The 23193-nt window shown below is 39.0% G+C and overlaps 1 protein-coding gene across 1 annotated transcript in view; it reads left to right on the top strand.

Moving 5' to 3' along the window:
• The first annotated feature begins 11819 nt into the window (after nt 1-11819).
• The window catches only part of LOC126233266 (glutaminase kidney isoform, mitochondrial-like), a 122249-nt gene continuing 110875 nt past the window's right edge, over nt 11820-23193 (top strand). Inside the window, exons 1-3 of the mRNA XM_049942853.1 lie at nt 11820-11910; nt 11957-12123; nt 12203-12361. Coding sequence (XP_049798810.1) covers nt 11820-11910; nt 11957-12123; nt 12203-12361 — 417 coding nt within the window. The remainder of the gene's footprint in view (nt 11911-11956; nt 12124-12202; nt 12362-23193) is intronic.

Below are 23193 nucleotides of genomic sequence, written 5' to 3'. Positions count from 1 at the left end.
GTTGGAGTTTGTTTTCCCATATTGCAACCCCTCTAATGTCATAATCCTGAAATCATATTTATTAGGCATTGTGTTGAACTAGCTTCTGTGATATGGCCCATTATCTATACAACCACAGAACTGGGCAAAATATTACGAACGATTATATCTGCAAAACTGCCCCCCCCCCCCCCCCAAATGTACGTCCGCTATTTTCGCCAGATGTAAGAAAGTTCCATATCAGCTTACACTCCGCTGCAGGGAGAAAATTTGTTCTACTTTCTTGCATCTTGCTGCAAGTAATTGCTGAATTTGCTTTTCGTGGAAGGTCTTCTCTACCTCACAGAAGTTGTGTGTTTGTGTTCAGTACCAGTGCGAAAGTATTGTCGAAAAGGAGAGTTGCACAAAGACAGACAGATCAAAAAATGTAGTGTTGGAATGCCTAAACACACATAATTGGCACCATCCGTCAAGGAACTGCAAAATGAGTTTTACCAATCAATTCATTTTACCAGAAGGCAATGTAGAATGGCAGTACAGACGTATTTAAATGTTAACTGATTTTTCAATGATACTGTAAACATAAGTGCATCGCGTTACTGATAAAAGTGGTAAATACTGCTTGCAAAATTAAAAGTCAGTCTCTTGGTGTGATACCGGGCTGCATTTTTGTTTCCTGTTGTCAAATACTTGGTTACACAATAGACAAGAGATGTTGGAAATATGCGTACAAGTTCCTCAGAGTTTTTAATCTAAGTGAAGTCCTCTGAGTTCAGTTAACTGAATATTATTTCTTGGTAATATCAATATGTACTCTGGTTTTTAATAATAATTCCTCTTGTGTATCGAGTATGTACGGTGAGTTTCTGAAGCAAACTTGCCCCAGTGATTTGAAGAAGTAAACTTGAGTAAGATTTTGCTCTCTAACACTTGAGCAAGTGCTTACATAAGTTATTTGCTAGTGGAAACAAGCCTTTTGTAATACTTTGCAAATATAGGGGCAGCTTGACATTCACAGCACTCGGAAACAAATGAATGAATATCTTTCAAGTAGAGCTGATTTTCTCCACTTCTAGGGGCACTCGGGAAATCATCAAGTTATTGTGGCCAAACAGCAGTGATATGCTCTGATTGTCACACTGTTAATACACATTATGAAAATGGCTGAGGCTGCTTTGTAGTGAAATGCATGTGGTACATGGTTAAAAAGTGCACAGAAATAGGTTGTTCTTAATGTTTTTCATAAGTTTACAGAAAAAAATTGACCTTGAAGTTTTCTGAGGGTCTGTATTTTATACAGCTGAGATAAAAATACATACTGCAAGTAGAGCAGAATTGGTAGCTTAGTAAATTGATGATCTAATGCAGTTTGTGGTTCGCTGGTTCAAGTCTCGCTCTTGTCAGCATTTTTTTTCGTTCATTTTTAAATAGCTGCATCTCGCAATTGTAAAATTCATCTTTTTGACGAATAATGCACGTCTTCTTTTTTCTAATTACATTCTGCATGCGAAGTTCCTGTTTTCATTTCAAATATAAATTATTGATATTTTATGAAAGATTGTTAATAAAGTTTGCTTAAATTAAGAAAGCATAACAATTTAACTTTTAGGACAAAAATGAAAAACTAAATACTCTTTAGTTGGACTACAGTCCCTGGCCAATTTATTTGATGCACTACAGTTTTAAGCAAATTTTGATTTATGTCTAACGAAATTTCTTTTTTTTTTTTAAGACATACATTGTGATATAATGATTATTTGTAGTTTACCTCATAACTAAGTTGATTGATATATCAAATAAAGAAAACGTAGTATTTATTGAAAATATTTTATTTCAATAATTACAACTAAAATTAAACTATTGTAAAGTGAAAACATTAGTTTTAATATCTTGTTGAGCCACCTTTTGTAACTATGATAGCCTTAATATGCGTGGTATGCTGTCGATGCAGGACTGTACTGTGTTCTGCATTTGTGGATGATGATACCACACATGGATGATCTTCTCTAAGAGCTGGGTTTTTGTTGTCTTGACATCTTTTGCCACCTCCCCCTTCATTTGTTCCCTTACATTTTCTATGGGGTTCATGTCTGGAACCATTGTCTGAGCTGTGATATTAACTGTTTTTGCAGGACTTCTTGTACTGGTCTTTCCTCATTATGCCTTTAACCACATAAAGATGTCCTACACCCTTGCCACAGATGACAGACCAAATCATCACTTAAATGCATGTTTTACAGTCTGAATAATGCAATCGGGATGAAATTTTTCTCCTGTTTGCCGGCACACATACTAAGATTTGTTAGTTAAAATTTCAAACGTGTTTTCATCGCTGAAGCATACCTGTAAAAATCAAGAAACATAATTAATATACTATGAATAAATGTACATAGGTCATATCATATTGTAAATAATAATTTTAAAGTTAAATTACCAATCTCCAGAAGTCCACACCCTTATCACACCACTGTTTAGCCCACTTCACATGCTTTGTTTTCATTGTGGCTGTTAACTTTGCTTTTCTAGGGGTCGACAGGCCTTGAAATCAATATCTTTCAACTTTCTGTGAACACTGCGTTCTTCACATTAGCCTCTTCCAGTTGATATTTTATCCGTTTCGTTGTTGCAAATATGTTTTATAGGCAAATTCTTTTGAGAAATCTTTCTGACCTTGGGGTGGAAATTAGTTTTCTTCCACATTTATTCTTCCTTCTGGGGCTCAATTCTACACCTGAATCAATTTTCTTCTTTATGTGCCTCATGCTAACTTCTAACTTCCGATATTTCGAACCTTCGTGAAATTTGACGAACCGAGTAAATTTTCTTATTTACGAGGGCTTTGACCTCAGCTTTTTTATGTGGTGAAATGTCCCCTCTTTTACCCATTTTTAAAGGTCACAATTAGTGATATCTGGCTGTTAAACAATCAGTTGTGATGTTTATATTATGAAATTGATAATCAAAGCGAACGAAGTATTAGACCAGTTACACGCGAGAACGCCACTAAACGGGGCCTTTCCTGTATGCTGTACTCTGCACATTGATACTTACAACAACAGATAAAAAATTCAATAATCCAATAAGTGCCCTGAATAACTGTCATAATTTTTCCGATTAATCGCATTAAATATAGTACTCAACACGTAATTTAACATTAAAAATGTGCAGTGCATCTAACAATTTGGCCAGGGACTGTGTGTCCACCATTTTATACCACAGATGTAGTCTCACACAAACCAGAGTGGTAAGTGTTGTAGAAACATGAAAAACAATCATTTTCACATCATCAAGCACACTGTACATATGGTGCATTTTTACATTTGTGCTATACCGCTACAATATGAACCCAACAGAACTGATCTGGAGCCAAGTTGAGGGATTTGTCATGAGAAATAACAAGACTGTTCAGCTGCCAGACATACTGAAACTAATGCATGCAGCTTTTTCACATGTTACTTCCTAACGCTGGTGGGATATAGAACAGCATGGCATAAAAGAAGAGGAGAAAATTCAGTGCCTGGGTGGCTTCATGGGTTCTATTGTTGATCGACTAATTATCAAAGTAGTAGGTGATGGTTCCAGAATTGAAATGTGTTTCTCAGATTCGGGTAAGGGAAGAGCTAAGTGATTACCAGACGACTGACTATCATTAATACCTTCAGTGGCTTATAATTATACCTTCAGTGGCTTCATTGTTCTACATTAAGGTAAAATCCCTGCAGTATGGTGCTGCACCACATATAGCTCGCTCAGAACAGTTATGCTGCATTTAAGTTAAGTTTTCATCAGTCTTGTTTGTAATTATAATACTACGTTCGGTGAGAACGAGAGTATTTTTGCTTCCCATCTGGTCACCTAAGAAGCATGGGGTAGTGCTGGAGTTTTGCCGAATATTATATCATTCTCTTTAAAAATTAAATGACATTTGTCTGCTCACGTCTTTTTGCATCTGAACTGCAACTTCTCACATAATTGCAGTGTTGTTGGACCAGCTGGCTGCCCAGTGCCGTCCAAGTTGCGCAGCATTATTGCTCAGTCCATTTGCGTGTAACACAGCATAAAATATATCCCTATGATCATACTTCACTGTACTGGACATAACTAGTCTTCTGCTCCACATGAAATGAAATCCAATGTGATTCAAGCAAACATAGAAGAATACACGGTGTAATGTTTACATCAGGGTTATTCCTATTATGAACACAGTATAGATAAAAAAATCAGTAGTGTGATTTCTCAATGAGGAACTTGAAACTTTCAGTACAAGGCAGGAGCATGTAAAGGAACAACAGCTCAAGTTTATTTGAACACAACTGGGTAGAATGTACCCAGTAGAACAGTCCATAATGGGAGGGAATCTTCATGGCATGTACTTTGCCACAGTAAACAAACTTTTAAAGAAACAGTGATTATTGCATAATAAGTGTAAAACAAAGTGTAGGGCTACAGATAGAGAAACGTTTGGCTGTCACGAGAGCAATGTGAGATGCCTTCAATGACTACCATAGAAGGAATGTGTCAAATGAGCTTTCACAGAAACCAAAGAAATTCTGGTCATATGTAAAGCCTGTTAGTGGCACCAAAGTTAGTGTGCAGACCCTGACAATGACACAGGAACTGAAACTGAGGGTAGAAAAGCAAAAGCTGAAATGCTTAATTTCATTTTCAAACGTTCCTTTACAAAGGAAAACCCAAGAAAATTTCCACAATTTAATACTCACACCACTGAAAAGATGAATGAAATAAGTACTAGTGTGGTGGTGTTGGGAAACAGCCAAAATTCTTAAAATTGTACAAAGCTACAGGCCCTGATGGAATCCCTGTCAGATGCTATGCTGAATTTGTGGCTGAGTCAGCCTCCCTTCTAACTATAATCTCTTGTAGATCCCTTGAACAAAAAGCCATGCCTAGTTCTTGGAAAAACGTACAGGTCACACCCGTCTACAAGAAGGGTAGTAGAAGTGATCTAAAAAAAACTATCGTCCAAAATCCTTTACATCAGTTTGTTGTAGAATCTTGTAACATATTCGGTGCTCAAACATGATGAGCAGGTATCTTAAGCCAGAATGACCTCCTCAGTGCCAACCAGCAGGGATTCTGGAGACACCCATCATGTGAAACCCAACTTGCACTTTTCTCACATGACATACTGAAAGCTTTGGATCAAGGCAATCAGGTTGATGCAGTATTTCTTGATTTCCAAAGAACTGAATCAATACCACACCTATTCTTACTGTCAAAAGTACAGTCATATGGGGTATCAAGTGAAAGCTGTGACTGTACTGAGGATTTTTTGGTCAGGTGAACACAGCATGTTATCTTGGATGGAGAGCCATCATCAGATGTAGTCGTAACTTCGGGTGTGCCCCAGGGAGCTGTGTTGGGTCCCTTGTGGTTCTTGTTGTGTATGAATGACCTTGCAGACAATATTAATAGTAAAATCAGGCTTTTTGCAGATGAGGGAACTATCTATAATACAGTTCTGTAAGAAAGAAGCTGAATGAATTTTCAGTCAGATCTTGACAAGATTTCAAAGTGGTGCAAAGATTGGAAACATGCTTTAAATATTTAGTAATGTAACATTTTGAACTTCACAAAATGAAAAAAAATGTAGTATCCTATGACTATACTATCAGTGAGTTGCTGTTGGAATCAGCCAATTCATACAAATACCTGGTTGTAACACTTTGTCGGGATATGAAATGGAATGATCACTTGGACTCAGTTGTGGGTAAAGGGGGTGGCAGTCTTCGGTTTATTGGTAGAATACTGTGGAAGTGCAATCAGTCTGGAAGTGCTGTCAGTCTAAAAAGGGGATTGCTTACAAATCACTCATGTGACCCACTCCAGATATTGCTCAAGTGTGTGGGAACTATAGCAAATGGGCTGACAGGGGATATTGAATCTATACAGAGTAGGGCAGCACAAATGGTCAGAGGTTTTTTTAATCTGTGGGAGAGTGCCGCAGAGATACTGAAGGAACTGAACTGGCGGCCTCTTGAAGACAGGCATTAACTATCTGAAGAAAATCTATTAACAAAGTTTCAAGTCCCAGCTTTAAATGATGGCTCTAGGAATATACTAAAATTCCCTACTTATCACTCACATAGGAATCATGAGGATAAGATTAGAATAATTACTGCATGTACAAAGGCATTCAGACAATCATTCTTCCCATGCTCCATTCAGGAAGAGAATGGGAAGAAACCCTAACAACTGGTACAATGGGACATACCCTCTGCCCTACACCTCATGGTAGTTTGCAAAGTATAGATCTAGATGTAGATGTAGACATATAAGTGGAGTATAGTCAACATTGAAGTATCACAAGTGTAATGGACAACAAATACACCAAATAAACTCTGTTAAGTTCTTGGAATTGTACATTGATAGCAAATTAAATTGGCCCTGCAACATCTAGGTCTGGCAAGAAGACTTCATTCCATGACTTTTGCCTTACATGTAATTGCCAGAACTATGAATGCTATCAGAGCTACAGACTTTGGATATTTCCATGGACTGCTATACAGCATTATCTTTTGGGGTAATTTTCATAGCTCAGAAGAGATGTACACGTTATGAGTGGTGATCATTTGAAATACTCTTGAAGAAATCTATTCTGGAAACTACAGGTTTTTACAGTCATGTGTGATTATTTTTTTCCTTTGTATGTTTCATTAATGAAAACCACTCTCTTTTCAAAACTAACAGTTCATATATTGGCCATAATACAAGGTTGAAATAGAACCTACATAGTAAGCAGACAGACTTCACCCTTGTGCAGAAAGGAGTAAACTGCTCAGACAAGGGAGTTTTCAATGTTCTACCTAGAGAAGTCAAACATATTGTTCTTGAAACATCAAAATTCAAGATCAAATTGAAAGAATATTTGTTGCAGAATTCATTTTATGTAATTAGTGTATTTGTTAGCATAAATGAATATACACATGTGTAGTTTTATTGCATAGTTGGATTGTCCCATTAGTGCAAGCATATAGATCATCAATTTTTTGTTGTAAAAGATATCATATTGGTCTTCAAGTATAAAGATATTACTAATATGTATATTAAGTCTATTATCTTGTTATTTTATGTATCTTATTTATGTTTATGTATTATGAAGTATCATGAATCATAACATATTGTGCCCTACTGTATCCATTATTGTAAATGTTATACAAATTTTATGTTTGTAAATATTGTAGAAGGACTGCTGATTCCATAGTCTAGCAATTCTAATACCAATGGGATGAGTAAGGTATCAAAATTGGCTTTGATTGTTTTTTGATCCACCAGACATTTCCTTCTACAAAATCCTGCAGTTATCTGCTCCTCATGTCTCCTTGGGTGGTATGTTCTGCCAAGCAAACTTCAAAGTGCAGTGACAGGCCAGAATTTATCTTAAAAGCTATCCTGCTTTCTTATAAATGACATCAACAGCAGTGTTTTCATTCCTGAACCTCTCCTTATCCCTAAACAGCCACACCATCAACCACCACTCTCCTATGAACTAACCTTGGCTAACCTTAATATCTGTCAGCCTTCAATACTGCCTCCCAGAGCGATGGTAACTCATGATCACAAGAATCAGCCACAGCAGTACAGTATTCTCAACCTCTCATCTACGACCCTCTCCCCTCCTGAATTATCTGTATTAGCCAATTGCCTCACTTGCACCCATAAATATGTATTTAGTCATGCTACTTTGGTTAAGGATCATTTTCCTTCAAACATAATGTCAACTGGAAATTTCACTTTACAACACAATCTCAAAACCTTATACTGAACCCTGCCTTGAACAGTTCCAACCACCATTACCTCAAAATCTCTCTTAAAAAGCATTCCAAGAATTCCTAATGTCCGCCACTGCTTCACAACCCTTACTCAAGTCCCTACATTGTGATCCTAACTTGTCTCCTGTAGAATTCCAAGCTCTTTGTTCCTTAAAAACTGATGACTTCATCATTATCTTCTGAGCAGACAAGAGAAGTACAGCTGTGGTACTTGACCAGTCGGAGTATGTATGTGAGGTTCTACACCAGCCTCCTGACATTTCTGCATACAGCATCAGCCATCAAGATCCCATCCATATGATACAAACTGAATTACAGTCTCTCGTTAAAACCTCGGGCCCCTCACAAGGATAAAAACCTCAATCCACATGACTTCTGCCCTACCCAGACCATAAGTTAACACCATTTAACTTCTTCCTAAACTCTACAAACGCATTCATCCTGACCTCCCATAGTTGCTGACCTCAAAGCACCACTGAATGTGTATCTGCCTTATTTGTTCAATACCTACATCCTGTAGTACAAATACACCCTTCCTGTATTAAAGACACCAGCCATTTCGTAAATCATCTGAAATGTGTGCTCTCCTACATCATACTAGTCATTGATGGTGCCACCTCCCTCTACTCCCATATACATGGTTTGTCAGCTGTTGAACATTACCACTGCCACTGCCCACCTGATTCCACACCTATGGTGTCCTTCCTGCTCACTTTAATCAACTTTATACAACCACTTTCACTTTGAGAGGCAGACATATAAACAGATCAGAGTACAGGCTTGGGAACCAGGATGGCTCCTTAATGCCAATCTTTTGGAAGGAGCTTTCCTGGTACCCATTAACCCTAATATGGTGATTTGGTTTAAATACAATAATGACATCTTTGCCATGTGGACTCATAGAAAGGCTGACTTATTAAAACTTTTGGAATCTCTAAATACATTCTCCCAATTAAATTTCACATAATCCTACTTTGAATCTGATGCCACTTTTCTTGATGTATTACTTACATTTTGACAGTTTCCATCATTTCCATATCAAACATTCCCTCTCAAACAGCCATGGCATTCAAGGTTTTATGTATTTGTTCAGATGGATACTCTACAGCAATACACCATTCTCACCTAAACCTCCACTGGATTTAGTTATCCTACCAGCCTAGTTCAAAAGCAGATTTTCTGGGCCACATTCAGTTCTGGTACTGCTGATCCCTCCAGAAAACAGGTTAGGAGTACACCTCTTGTCACCCAGCATTATCCTAGTCTTGAATGTATTAATTAGTTACTTCAACAACACTATGACTTACAAAAATGATTCCCTGAAGTGAGGTCCATTGTGTCTGGTATTTTTGCCACTAACACCTAGAATAGCTTTGCTTCCCCCCCACCCACCCCCCACCCTCTCCAATTTCTGCATTATCCTAGTCAGACCCTATGCTCCTTCTGCACCCATTTCCCTTCCCTGTGGTTCCTACTCCTGTGACCACCCACTCTAAGACTCTCCACCAAACCTGTACGAGCCATTTACTGGAAAAACATATATCATCAGATGGAGAGCCACCTGTGAAACGACACATGTCATGTACCAGTTGTAATGTAAACACTGTGGGGCCTTCTACATTAGTAGAGACTACCACCAACTTTTCAGTTAGGATAAATGGGCATAGGCAGAGGCTGTTTACTGGCAACACACATGCTCTACAACATAACACTTGTGACCTTGGGGCCTATTTCACCACACATACCATCTGGATTTCTCTCCTGGCACCAGTTTCTCAGAACCACGTAGGTGGGAACTGACCTTACACATCCTCGGTTCTCACCACCCACGTGGCCTAAATTTCTGTTAATTCCTTCAGTCTCAGCTATTTTTTTCAGTAATTCCTGTCTTTGTTACCTTTCAGTTTTCTGGATCTTTTATTTTCTAATCTTTCTATTTCTGCCCCACCTGACATGTCTACCACATATAATGCACTTAGCTTTCAACTCTTATTAACTTTTGCGTGATGTTTTCTCAGTAATCTCTGTCTTGTTGTATTAGAAATAGTTGTTTATTTCACCTATTTGATCACATCTGCATCACAAGTATATCACACAAAATTGGACAAGACAGCACACTACAATACAAGATTAAAAATACATTTACATTCTCAGCAGCATACACCTGGGTTTGAAACTTCTGGACAATAAATTTCACTTTAAATATTGGAGTAATTTTGAAGAGTGTACAGTTTGAATTGAAACTTATGTACAATACTGTGGAAAGATTGTTTACCTCTTTAAATAATCCACATACTCTCTAACAGAATAAAATTCATTGAGGTAATTGTTTTTAAATATCAGTTATTTCCTTATGATGTTCTGTTGCTCCAGTATGCATAACACGTCTTCTAATATTTCATCTATCTCCTCTTTTTCCTGTGTGGGGTTGAGAAGTTTATCCTTTTTATTAATGAGGCTTTTCTTATTTTTATGAAAGACACTAAATGTGTTTTATTTAATACCCTTGACTTTGTCCAAGATGCAGTATTTGCTTTTGCTGGTTGCTCTTTTAGTCATAACATAATGGAAGTCACTGGGGTAGGATGTATACTGTTTTGATCAGACTGTATGGTTCTGGCAATTAGCCATGAAGCAGCTTCATTCATATACAAACTATATTGCAGATGATGTGATGCATTGGTGACATCCACGCAGGGTCAGTGCATCAGTGACAATCACATGACTGTGATTTTCCAAGCTCTACTGAGTTAACACACTCCATAGAATACTTCATCTCAGCCTTATCATCTGCTCAAAGAGTTACTTGATCTTAAAAAGAGTATGAGGAGAGTTCTCAGCAATGTGCCTGATGTCTTCCTCATTTGTATAATTAAGGGCATGGTCTATATTGTTGTGTGCAATCCCAATAATTTTTAGATGTTAAAAAAACAAACAACAATATCATAATTGATGAATCTGGGTTTTTATTACTAAAAATCACGAAAGTATTGATACAAAAAAGAGGTACAAAGATACTGATTATTCACACAGCAACAATTGTACAAGAAATTCAGACTGAAAAACTCAAAGAGTTCACAAAAAGGATTACTAACACAGCAGAAATTGTATCACTGAGTTAACACTAAAATTAACTTGTCCTTATCTTCAATATTTTAACACCCCGACTAATAGAGGACTCAGATTTACTAATTTCTACCTCTTTAATTATTTCTGTAATTTTGTGCAGCGCATTAATTTCATACAAGAAGAAATTATCTATCTGTTTTACTTCATTTCATAGGTATAAAATAAAGATGTGATAAATTTTATTTATTAGATTATGGTGGCTGTACAATATACAACAGGTGAAAAGATTAAGAGGAAAACAGTATGGGATGATAGGCAACTGATATGTACAAGGGCAACTTTGGATGGAACTTTACTTTTTCATGTATCATGAAACACCAGGTTACTAAAGCTTGTAGATCTGGCCTTTTATGGTAAATGTTTGAGAAAGACAAAGCAGCCAAATGTGAGTATCTGTAGACACAATTGCAATAACATAGGAAGAAACAAAGGCTGCTATGCTGACATATTGTTCTTGTAGTCTAGTTGTCATTGTTATGCTGAGACTGTAAGACGCTTGTCACATGAAACTATATTATTTAAACTTGCACTTTCAATTTCTATAATTACGTTTCAATATCAATGTAGTGCATGAATTGATTATATAAAAATGGAGTAATAGTAACTGATCAAGCAATACTCTTATTTCTCTTTTAAAATTTTCTCTGAATCTGATAATTGTCATAAGTTCAAACTGTGTGCTGGCTTCAGATTTCTATCCAAATAGCAACTGTTACAGGGAGAATTTGCCGATTGAGCTACCTAGAATATTTCACAGCTTTAACTTGCCTTGAATTTTGCATTCTCAGCCTCATATATGGTTCCTGTTTCTGTATCTGTGCCTCAAATACATAAAGTTTGGATTGATTGTCATATTTAATTCCCTAATAAAATTAATAAACTCAATGTTTCAGCAAACCACTCGTTTATGGGATTGCCATGCAGCAATTGGGGTCAGAAATTGTACATCAATATGTTGGTCATGAGCCAAGTGGAAGGAATTTCAATGAAGTCTGCCTTGATCTAGATAGTAAGTCTTTTGTTTATGAGTTCTACTAATGTAAATCTATAATCAGAAACTTTCCTACTGCTGAACTATTTCGGAGGTAACTCCTTTGCAGATAAACCACACAACCCAATGATCAACACTGGTGCAATAGTAATATGTTCACTATTTCAGACCATGGTTGGAACTGGTTTGTCTACAGAAAAGCAACTAGGAGTTATAATGGAGCATATTCGCGTAGGTATTACTACTCAAACCGGTATGCATAGTAAGTATTGCTTAACATTTTCTTTCAAATTGTACTTCATTTTCACAGAAAATGGCTGGAGGAGAGTATATTGGATACAATAATACAGTTTACATGTCTGAATTGAAGACAGGAGACCGAAATTATTCTTTAGGTTATTACATGAAAGACCATGCCTGTTTTCCAGAAAATACTGATCTGCAAGAGTGCATGTCTTTATATTTTCGGGTCAGTACCAATTAATATTGAATTAAAAGAAAAGTGTTTTGTTAGAAATAAATAGCAGGAAAACTATCTGCTGCAGTGAAAGGCAATGATTCTGTAAATAAGTCTACATACTCTATTCTTTGCATCACATTTTAAAAGTTCTTCAAAATTGTGTTCTTTTGTTTAAAATAAGATCTAATGCACTAGTTTTATTTACTTTTTACATATTTATAATTTTGTTATAAAGTCTTAAACTGATTCTGAGAAGTTAACAGCAGCAAGTCACAACTTTGTTTCCTTTGTATTCATTTCAGCACTATAAAATTTCAGTATCTTTGACAGTTGTGTATTACAGTGTTATATAAGAGATCAGTCAAGAAATGTGTTAACAGAACAGGCTAAAAATTATCTGCATATTAAGAGAATGAGGAGTAATTCATCAGGTGAAACATGCTGAAGTTAAATCTCTAGTGTAGCTGATCAAAGGCTATTACGTACATTGCATCTCACTTCAAAGATCCCCATCTTGACTCACACATTTTGACATAACTCAGGGTGGACACCTGGTACCACAAAACTAGATGGTGGCTGGTAGGTATTGACCACATTCTGCCATCAGCTGATGTAGAACATCAGCCATTGTCTGTTTCCTCCAGAGATCTGATGATGTCATTACTGCCCTCAGAGGCCCCTGTGGCAGGTTGAGGCACACAGCCACAGCTACTTGTAGGGATTCATCAGTTGACTCATATGGTGAAACATGCTGAAGTTAAGTTCATTCTGCAGATAGTCGGTGATTACTGTGTTGATTGCATCTCCCATTAAGGACCACAATATGAATGGGATGCTCGCAGTGGAACAGTATTTGCCTACCCACACATAAGTGGTACCACAAACAGGCCATGTCTTCATAACTGATGGTAATATTGCCCTAGAGCTCATTATAAATCATCCAGCACACACTGAGCCTAGCATCATGAAGCTGATGGGTGTTGACCATGTCTCACTATCAACTAAGGTAGAATCTGTGCTCTGACTCTTATTCCCCAACAGTCAGCCATCATCATTCCAACATTTGGTGGACCCAGTGACAGGTTGATGACACTCTGGCTCAGCCATCTGCAGGGATACTCCAGTAATTACTTGCATCTTGAGACAGAGTTACCACAAGCAAAATCAAAACAGTCCCAACTGGATCATTAAAGAGGTAAGTGAGTATTGATAGAAACTGAGAACAGACAGTAGAGAGAATTTCAACAGCGTGCAGAACGTGTAACAAACCAAGATTTAGAGGTTATTAATTCCACATATGTCTATGACGTATAAAAACGTTTTTATAAATTTCAGTAAGAAAATATGAAATGTTTGTCATCTTATAGAGTTTACTTTATAAATAAACAATTACCTAAGTTATGGAATAATTTGTATCTATGAAAGATATAATTTGCTTTCATTTCATCCATATAATTTATAACAAATGCCATGTCTATTCATCAAATTTCCACATTTGGTATAAGTTATGCGAGATTGTAAATTATTTCTCATTAAACAAATAGCTTTGATTCTACTCCAAAACACAGTTAACTTCACCAAAAAAATTTCTCTTGACACAAAAATACAATATCTTTTAATGTAAACAAACCTTTTCAAGTAGAATATTTTGAAAGTTTAAAATTTTAACTGAGGACTATATAAAATATCTTTTGCAATTGTTTTGATTCTCACCAAGCTGTGGCAGGGGAACACACACACAAAAGGACTTAACTTTTACAAACTTTTGGAGCCAGTGGCTCCTTCTTCTGGCAGGAGAGTTGAAGGGGAAGGAAGAGGGGTGAAGGAAAAGGACTGGAGAGGTTTAGCAAAAGGGGTGCAGTGTAGAAAAGTCACCCAGAACCCCAGGTCAGGGGAGACTTACCAGACAGGATGAGAAGGAAAGACTTGGTGAGTAGATTTTTTATCTGTCCGCTTATGTTATACAAACAATAATGGATAACACCTTATTCTGGCTCTCCACTGAAGGACCCAGAATAAATTCTTTGCCAAGAGTCAGTGAAATGTGGAGAGGTAGAATATACTAAAAGAACATCAAAAAGAAATTAACAACTTTCAAAATACAAATTCATTGTCAATTAGAGCAGTTGTCCTAAGCAACATGATTAACAGCAGAAATGTTGCAGTTCATTAATTATATCCAAGAAGGATTAACCATACTCAGAAGATTTAATTTGCCAGTGAAATAACATCACATCAATTGATAACAATTACTTTGCAGAAGAATTTATTAACATCTACAACTTGGAAGATTGATGACTGAAACTGTGAAGGACTACAGCTGTTTCATCAATCCCAAAGGAACACCACAGCAGCTGGTGGTAATAGCATCTGATACTTATCTACCTACGACGACACACTTTGCTTACCATAGTGGCCCCTTTTCCCACTAATGTCGCCATGTGGTAAGGCAACTATCATTTTAGTGAGCTGTGTTGAAGCCAACTTGAATTTATTTATTTTTGTTATGGTTTGTGTAGTGGGGCAACTAAAGTGTTTTGAGTGCCAAAATGACTTATTAATGAAGAGGTAGATACATGGTGACAGTCACTTGCAGAAGGTTAGGTTTAAAGTACATATTGTAGTAGTTGTATATGTTTGGTAATTAGGAAAATGAGCAAACATATGAAAGATTTGTTAGAAAATGTTAGTGATTCATTATTGGTAAGCACAGATATGTATACACCTCAAAGAAACAGCTATTTGATGTTTTAAGTGTCAAGCTAGATGCATATCATGCTGATTTAAAAACAATATTTAAGTCTCAAAGTAATAAAATTGATGAGTTAAATATAAATATAGAATAATCTGGTAATATGGTAGAAACACTGACAAAACAGAGCTATGATGGGGCCAAGGTGAATCAAAAACGAAGATAGATGCTTGGAATGTTGCCAATGAAGGAGTGTTTACAAGATCCTTACACACAAGTCAGTTTTAGTAGTTCAAAACAAGATACAAATTTAGTAAGGTAGATGTTTTTTATCCCATTTTGTCGACTTTGGACTGGCTAGTAGTGATATATTTGAACCGAAAGTTAGCTATTAACACATCTCCTTCTCTAGATGTGGTAATTACTCAAACTATTGGAAAGATTATCTGAATTTAATGTGTAATTTCAATGGAACTGTTGGAGCACATGTATGATGGATTTTTGTCAACAGTTCCAAAATGACTGTGTAGCCTTCAGCTGTCTTTTAACTTTTGGTGTTAATTAACATGATGTGCATGGTATTTTCATAAAGTTAAGCATAAATGACTTAGTGTTAACAGTAAGTAAAGCAATACATACAAAAAGAACAGAGTCAGATTTATTTGTGCATTTTACTTGAAATTTATGTTACATCAAATAGTGATTTAAAATATTTGTGGAAAATAAAAAAGGCGCAAAATGGGAGGTTTAACGTGGAATGTAGGTGGCCTCATGCCTGTAACTGAGCTGTGTGGGTCAGCTGGGATATCCAGGATGGCATCTTGATTACTATTTTTGATGTTGTAGGCACACAGAAATGATAGTTAAGTGCCACTGATATCACAGTCCATTATATTACTTCCCATTTGATTTCTGTATAACAGTCTTTCATTCTACTTGCATTCTATGTTCTTTAAATTATACTTCTTTCACTATCTTATCCAAAGATATGAAAAATAGTCTGCATGGTATGGCATCTGGCATCTTTATCATCATACACCAATTACAATGGGTCTTCCACAAAATATTTGCAGCTACACGATACGAACACATAAATGGAAGTACAATTGATTTCATTGGTCAGCTTTTAAAGAAGCCAGTTGCATGCCGTGGGCTCAAATTGTTTCATGCCACTTCATCTACAAAATTCCAAAACTATTTTCAGTGTACCCTCCTCGAAGGGTCCCATCGGAATTATTTGAAAAGTATACTGGTGATGTATGACCCTAACCAAATGTAATTGACCTGAACATGGCAAGAACAATAGTTTGTATTAATCGATGAAACCATTGGGGGAGGGAACACACAAAAGTTTGGAAACTGGTAGTTTTGGTGGTGCGAAACTATTCACATCCACAACATGCAAAGGTTTCAATAATAGCAGACCAATGAAAGCAATTGTATTTCCATTTCTGTGTTCATAGTTTGTGACTGCAAATGTTTTGTGGAAGACCCACGGCAATCACTGTGTAATGATTAAGATGCCAGATATCATACCACATAGACTACTTTTAGCAAATAAAAACATATAAGTCTCAACCCAGAATCAAATTCTTTACCTCCTGCATCCTTACCCAAAATGCTATCCACTGCACCAACTGCACAGCACTACTGGTGAGTGCAGACAGAGGCAGTTACTGTACACATGATTACAGTGATGCCAGTTTGCCAATCTTTAATGCCCGTTTGCTGCCCAAAATATGCACAGGCGAAATTTTTTGACAGACATTTTTGTATTGCCAGTATGTGTGGAATCATGCTGCGATGTCCTAGTGCATGAATTTTTCTTCACCTTGTGTATATACACTGAAGAGTCAGTGATACTGGCACACCTACCTAATATCATGTAGGACACCCAGGATCAAGCAGAAGTGCCACAGCATGATGTGGTATAGAGTGTTCATATGTAATTCATGTCTGAGGTAGTGCTGGAGGGAACTGACACCATGAATCCGGCAGGGTTGTCCATAAATCTGTGAGAGTACAAGGGGGTGGAGATCTCTTCTGAATAGCACATTGCAAAGCATTCCAGATAGGCTCAACAGTATTCATGTCTGGAGAGTTTGGTTGCCAGTGGAAGTGTTTAAACTCAGAAGAGCCACTCTGTACAAATTCTGCATGTGTGGGGTGTCACATTGTCCTGCTGAAATTGCCCAAGTCTGTTGTAATGCACAATGGACATGAATGGATGCAGGTGATCAGACAGGATGCTTACTTTCATGTCACCTGTCAGAGTCATATCTAGACGTATCAGGGGTCCCATATCACTCCAGCTGCACATGCCCCACACCATTACAGAGCCTCCACCAGCTTGAATAGTCCCCTGCTGACATGCAGCATCCATGGATTCATGAGCTTGTCTCCATGCCCATTCACATCCATCCACTCAATACAATATGAAATAAGACTCGTCTGACCAGGCAACATATTTCCAGTCATCAATGGTCCAATCTTGGTGTTGACGGGCTCAGGAGAGGCGTAAAGCTCTGTGTCATGCAGTCATAGAGAGTACATGAGTGGGCCTTTGCACCCCAAAAGCCCGTATTGATGATGTTTCATTGAATGGTTTGCATGCTGACACTTGCTGATGGTGCAGCATTGAAATCTGCAGTAATTTATGGAAGAGTTGCACTTCTGTCACGTTGAACAATTCCCTTCAGTCATCATTGCCCCCATTCTTGCAGGATCTTTTTCTGGTTGCAGCAGTGTCAGACATTCGATGTTTTGCTGGATTCCTGATATTCACAGTAAATTCGTGAAATGGTCATATGGGAAAATCCCCACTTCATCACTATCTCAGAGATGCTGTGTGTCATCCCTCATGTGCTGACTATAACATTATCTTCAAACTTGTTTAAATCTTGATAACCTACCAGTGTAGCAGGAGTAGCTGGTCTAACAACTGTGCCAGGCACTTGTCTTATATGGGTGTTACCGAACACAGTGCTGTCTTCTGCCTGTATACATACCACTGTATTTGAATATGCCTATACCTACATCTATGTGATTACTCTGCCATTCACAATTAAGTGCCTGGCAGAGGGTTCAATGAACCACCTTCAAGCTGTCTCTCTCCTGTTCCACTCTCAAATGGTGTGCGGGAAAAACAAGCACTTAAATTTTTCTGTATGAGCCCTGATTTCGCGTATTTTATTGTGATGATCATTTCTCCCTATGTAGGTGGGTGCCAACAGAATGTTTTCACAATCGGAGTAGAAAACTGGTGATTGAAATTTCATGAGAAGATCCCACCACAATGAAAAACACCTTTGTTTTAATGATTGCCACTCCAATTCATGTATCATGTCTGTGGCACTGTCTCCCCTACTTCGCAATAATACAAAACGAGCCACACTCCTCTGAAATTTTTCAATATCATCCATCAGTTCCACCTGATACGGATCCCACACCACACAGAATTACTCCAGAATAGGGCGGACAAGTGTAGTGTACGCAGTCTCTTTAGTAGAATCGTTGCACCTTCTAAGTGTTCTGCCAATGAATCACAGTCTTTGGTTTGCTCTACCCATGACATTATCTACGTGATTGTTCCAACTTACGTTATTTGTAATTGTAATCCCTACATATTTAGTTGAATTTACAGCCTTCAGATTTGTGTGACTAATCGAGTAATCGAAATTTAGTGGATTTCTTTTACTACCCATGTGAATAACTTCACACTTTTCTTTGTTCAGGGTCAAGTGTCACTTTTTTCACCACACAGATATCTTATCTGAATCATTTTTCAATTCATTTTGGTCATCTGATGACTTTGTAAGATGGTAAATGACAGCATCATCTACATATAATCTAAGAGGGCTACTCAGATTGTCTCCTATGTCATTAATATAGCTTAGGAACAATAGAGGGCCTATAACACTTCCTTGGGGAAAGCTGGATATTACTTCTGTTTTATTTTATGGCTTTTGAACTCTGACCTTTCTGACAGGAAATCATGAATCCAGTTGCACAACTGAGGCAATATTCCATAGGCACACAGTTTGATTAGAAGATGCTTGTGAGGAACAGTGTCAAAAGCCTTCTGAAAATCTAAAAATATGGAGTCAATTTGACATCCCCTGTCGATAGCACTCATTACTTCATGATTATAAAGAGCTAGTTGTGTTCTGCAAGAATGATATTTTGTGAATCCATGCTGACTATGTGTCAGTAAAGCATTTTCTTTGAGGTACTTAGTAATTTTCGAACACAGTATATGTTCCAAAACCCTACTGCAAATCGATGTTAGTGATATGGACCTGTAATTCAGCAGATTACTCCTATTTCCCTTTTTGTGTATTGGTGTGACTTGAGCAACTTTCCAGTCTTTAAGCACAGAACTTTCTGTGACTGAGCAGTTTTATATAATTGCTAAATATGGAGCTATTGCATCTACATACTCTGAAAGGAACCTGACTGGTATACCATCTGGCCTGGAAGCCTTGCCTTTATTAAGTGATTTATGCTGCTTCACTACAAAAATGGTTCAAATGGCTCTAAGCACTATGGGACTTAACATCTGAGGTCATCAGTCCCCAGACTTAGAACTACTTAAACCTAACCAACCTATGGACATCACACACATCCATGCCTGAGGGAGGATTTGAACCTGTGACCGTAGCACCAGCGTGGTTCTGAACTGAAGTGCCTAGAACTGCTTGGCCACATTGGCCAGTGCTTTGCAACACCAAGGATATACACTCCTGGAAATAGAAAAAAGAACACATTGACACCGGTGTGTCAGACCCACCATACTTGCTCCGGACACTGCGAGAGGGCTGTACAAGCAATGATCACACGCACGGCACAGCGGACACACCAGGAACCGCGGTGTTGGCCGTCGAATGGCGCTAGCTGCGCAGCATTTGTGCACCGCCGCCGTCAATGTCAGCCAGTTTGCCGTGGCATACGGAGCTCCATCGCAGTCTTTAACACTGGTAGCATGCCGCGACAGCGTGGACGTGAACCGTATGTGCAGTTGACGGACTTTGAGCGAGGGCGTATAGTGGGCATGCGGGAGGCCGGGTGGACGTACCACTGAATTGCTCAACACGTGGGGCGTGAGGTCTCCACAGTACATCGATGTTGTCGCCAGTGGTCGGCGGAAGGTGCACGTGCCCGTCGACCTGGGACCGGACCGCAGCGACGCACGGATGCACGCCAAGACCGTAGGATCCTACGCAGTGCCGTAGGGGACCGCACCGCCACTTCCCAGCAAATTAGGGACACTGTTGCTCCTGGGGTATCGGCGAGGACCATTCGCAACCGTCTCCATGAAGCTGGGCTACGGTCCCGCACACCGTTAGGCCGTCTTCCGCTCACGCCCCAACATCGTGCAGCCCGCCTCCAGTGGTGTCGCGACAGGCGTGAATGGAGGGACGAATGGAGACGTGTCGTCTTCAGCGATGAGAGTCGCTTCTGCCTTGGTGCCAATGATGGTCGTATGCGTGTTTGGCGCCGTGCAGGTCAGCGCCACAATCAGGACTGCATACGACTGAGGCACACAGGGCCAACACCCGGCATCATGGTGTGGGGAGCGATCTCCTACACTGGCCGTACACCACTGGTGATCGTCGAGGGGACACTGAATAGTGCACGGTACATCCAAACCGTCATCGAACCCATTGTTCTACCATTCCTAGACCGGCAAGGGAACTTGCTGTTCCAACAGGACAATGCACGTCCGCATGTATCCCGTGCCACCCAACGTGCTCTAGAAGGTGTAAGTCAACTACCCTGGCCAGCAAGATCTCCGGATCTGTCCCCCATTGAGCATGTTTGGGACTGGATGAAGCGTCGTCTCACACGGTCTGCACGTCCAGCACGAACGCTGGTCCAACTGAGGCGCCAGGTGGAAATGGCATGGCAAGCCGTTCCACAGGACTACATCCAGCATCTCTACGATCGTCTCCATGGGAGAATAGCAGCCTGCATTGCTGCGAAAGGTGGATATACACTGTACTAGTGCCGACATTGTGCATGCTCTGTTGCCTGTGTCTATGTGCCTGTGGTTCTGTCAGTGTGATCATGTGATGTATCTGACCCCAGGAATGTGTCAATAAAGTTTCCCCTTCCTGGGACAATGAATTCACGGTGTTCTTATTTCAATTTCCAGGAGTGTATATTTCTATGTTTCTCGTCTTTGCAGTTGTTCTTGACTGGAATTTGGGAATATTTATTTCATCTTCTTTGGTGAAGGAGTTTTTGAAAACCTTGTATAATAACTCTGCTTTGGTGACACTGAGATCAGTGACTTCACCGTTGTTATCGTGCAGTGAAGGTATTGATTGTGTCTTGCCAGTGGTGTGCTTTATATTTGACCAGAATCTCTTTGGGTTTTCTCCCAGATTCTGAGACAGAGTTTCATTGTGGAAATTATTAAAAGCATGTCACACTGAAGCATGCACTATATTTCAAACTTCTGCAAAACTTTGCCAAACTTGGAGAGTTTGCATTCTTTTAAATTTGGCATGCTTTTTTCATTGCTACTGCAACAGCAATCTGACTCATTTTTTGTACCATGGGGGATCAGTACCATCTTTTTTTAAATTATGTGGTATCTATCTTTCAATTGCCGTCGATACTATCTCTTTGAAATCATTCCACATCTTTTCTATGATTACATGATCAGATCAGAAGGAATGGAGACTGTCTCTTAAAAAGGCATTAAGAGCATTTTAACAGCTTTTTTAAATCTATGTACTTTGCATTTCTTTTTGATAGTTGTGAGTATTATGGTATTCAGCCTAGCAGCAACTGCCTTGTGGTCACTAATCCCTGTGTTCATCATGATACTCCCTATTTGTCCAGGATTATTTGTTGCTAACAGGTCAAGTATGCTTTTGCAAACATTTATGCTTTGAGTAGGCTCATGAACTAATTGTTCAAAATAATTTTCTGAGAAAGCATTCAGTACAATTTTGGATGACGTTTTATGCCTGCCGCTGGCTTTAAACTTATAGTTTTTCCAGCATTCGAGGGTAGATTGAAGTTGCCACCGACTATAATTGTATGAGTGGGGTACCTATTTGAAATTAGACTCAGTTAATAGTTTAGTCTAATTGTCAAGTATAACCTATACCCATAGTATTTCGCCGGAACTATCTACTTCAATTTAACTACAAGGCAAACTACTTCTGACAGTAATAAATACTCCACCACCAACTGTATTTAATTTATCCTTTCTGAACACTGTTAAATTGTTTGAAAAAATTTTTGCTGAACTTATTTCCGACTTTAGCCAGCTTTCTGTACCTATAACTATTTGCGCAGTAGTGCTTTCTACTAGGGCTTGGAACTCTGGTTCTTTCCCAACACAGCTACGGCAATTTACAACTACAATACCGATCATTTCTACAGCTATCTTACTGTGTTTTACCTGCCCCCTTTTAGATGGACACCCTTTCTGTGGTTTCCTGAGACCCTCTAACCTAAAAAACTGCCCAGTCCCTTGCACACAGCCCCAGCTATCCGTGTATCCACTTTCTGTGTGTAGTGGACTCCTGACCTATTAAGCAGAACCTGGAAACCCACCACTCAATGGTGCAAGTCAAGGAATCTGCAGCCTACACGGTCACAGAACTGCCTGAACCTCTGATTCAGACCCTCCACTCGGCTCTGCACCAAAGGACCACAGTCGATTCTGTCAACGATGCTGCAGATGGTGATCTATGCATTAATCTTGGTAGCAAGACTGGCAGTCTTTACCATTTCTGCTAGCCACCCGAAACCAGAGAGAATCTCCTCTAATTCAAAGTGACACATGTGATTGGTACTGACATGGGCTACCACCTGCAGTTGGCTGCACCCTGTACTCTTCATGGTATCCGGAAGCACCCTTTCCACATCTGGAATGACTCTCCCCCCGTATGCACACAGAGTGTACACTGGCTTCCTCCCCCTCCTTGGCAGCCATGTTCCTAAGGGGCCCCATTATGCACCTAACATTGGAGCCCTCAACTTCCAGCAAACACACCCTCTGTGAATGCCCAGACCTTGTGGGCTGAGAAGCTTCCTATGGAACAGAGTGGATGACTGCATTAGGCTCAGAGACTTCATAGCCACAGATAACACCCAAAACCTGTTCTTCAAACAAACCGGGGAGGCCCTA

This window comes from Schistocerca nitens, chromosome 1 (genome assembly GCF_023898315.1).
Source record: "Schistocerca nitens isolate TAMUIC-IGC-003100 chromosome 1, iqSchNite1.1, whole genome shotgun sequence".
Classification (NCBI taxonomy): Eukaryota; Metazoa; Arthropoda; class Insecta; order Orthoptera; family Acrididae; genus Schistocerca; species Schistocerca nitens.
The sequence above is the reverse complement of the archived record's forward strand: the minus strand, read 5'-3'. Positions and strand labels throughout refer to the sequence as shown.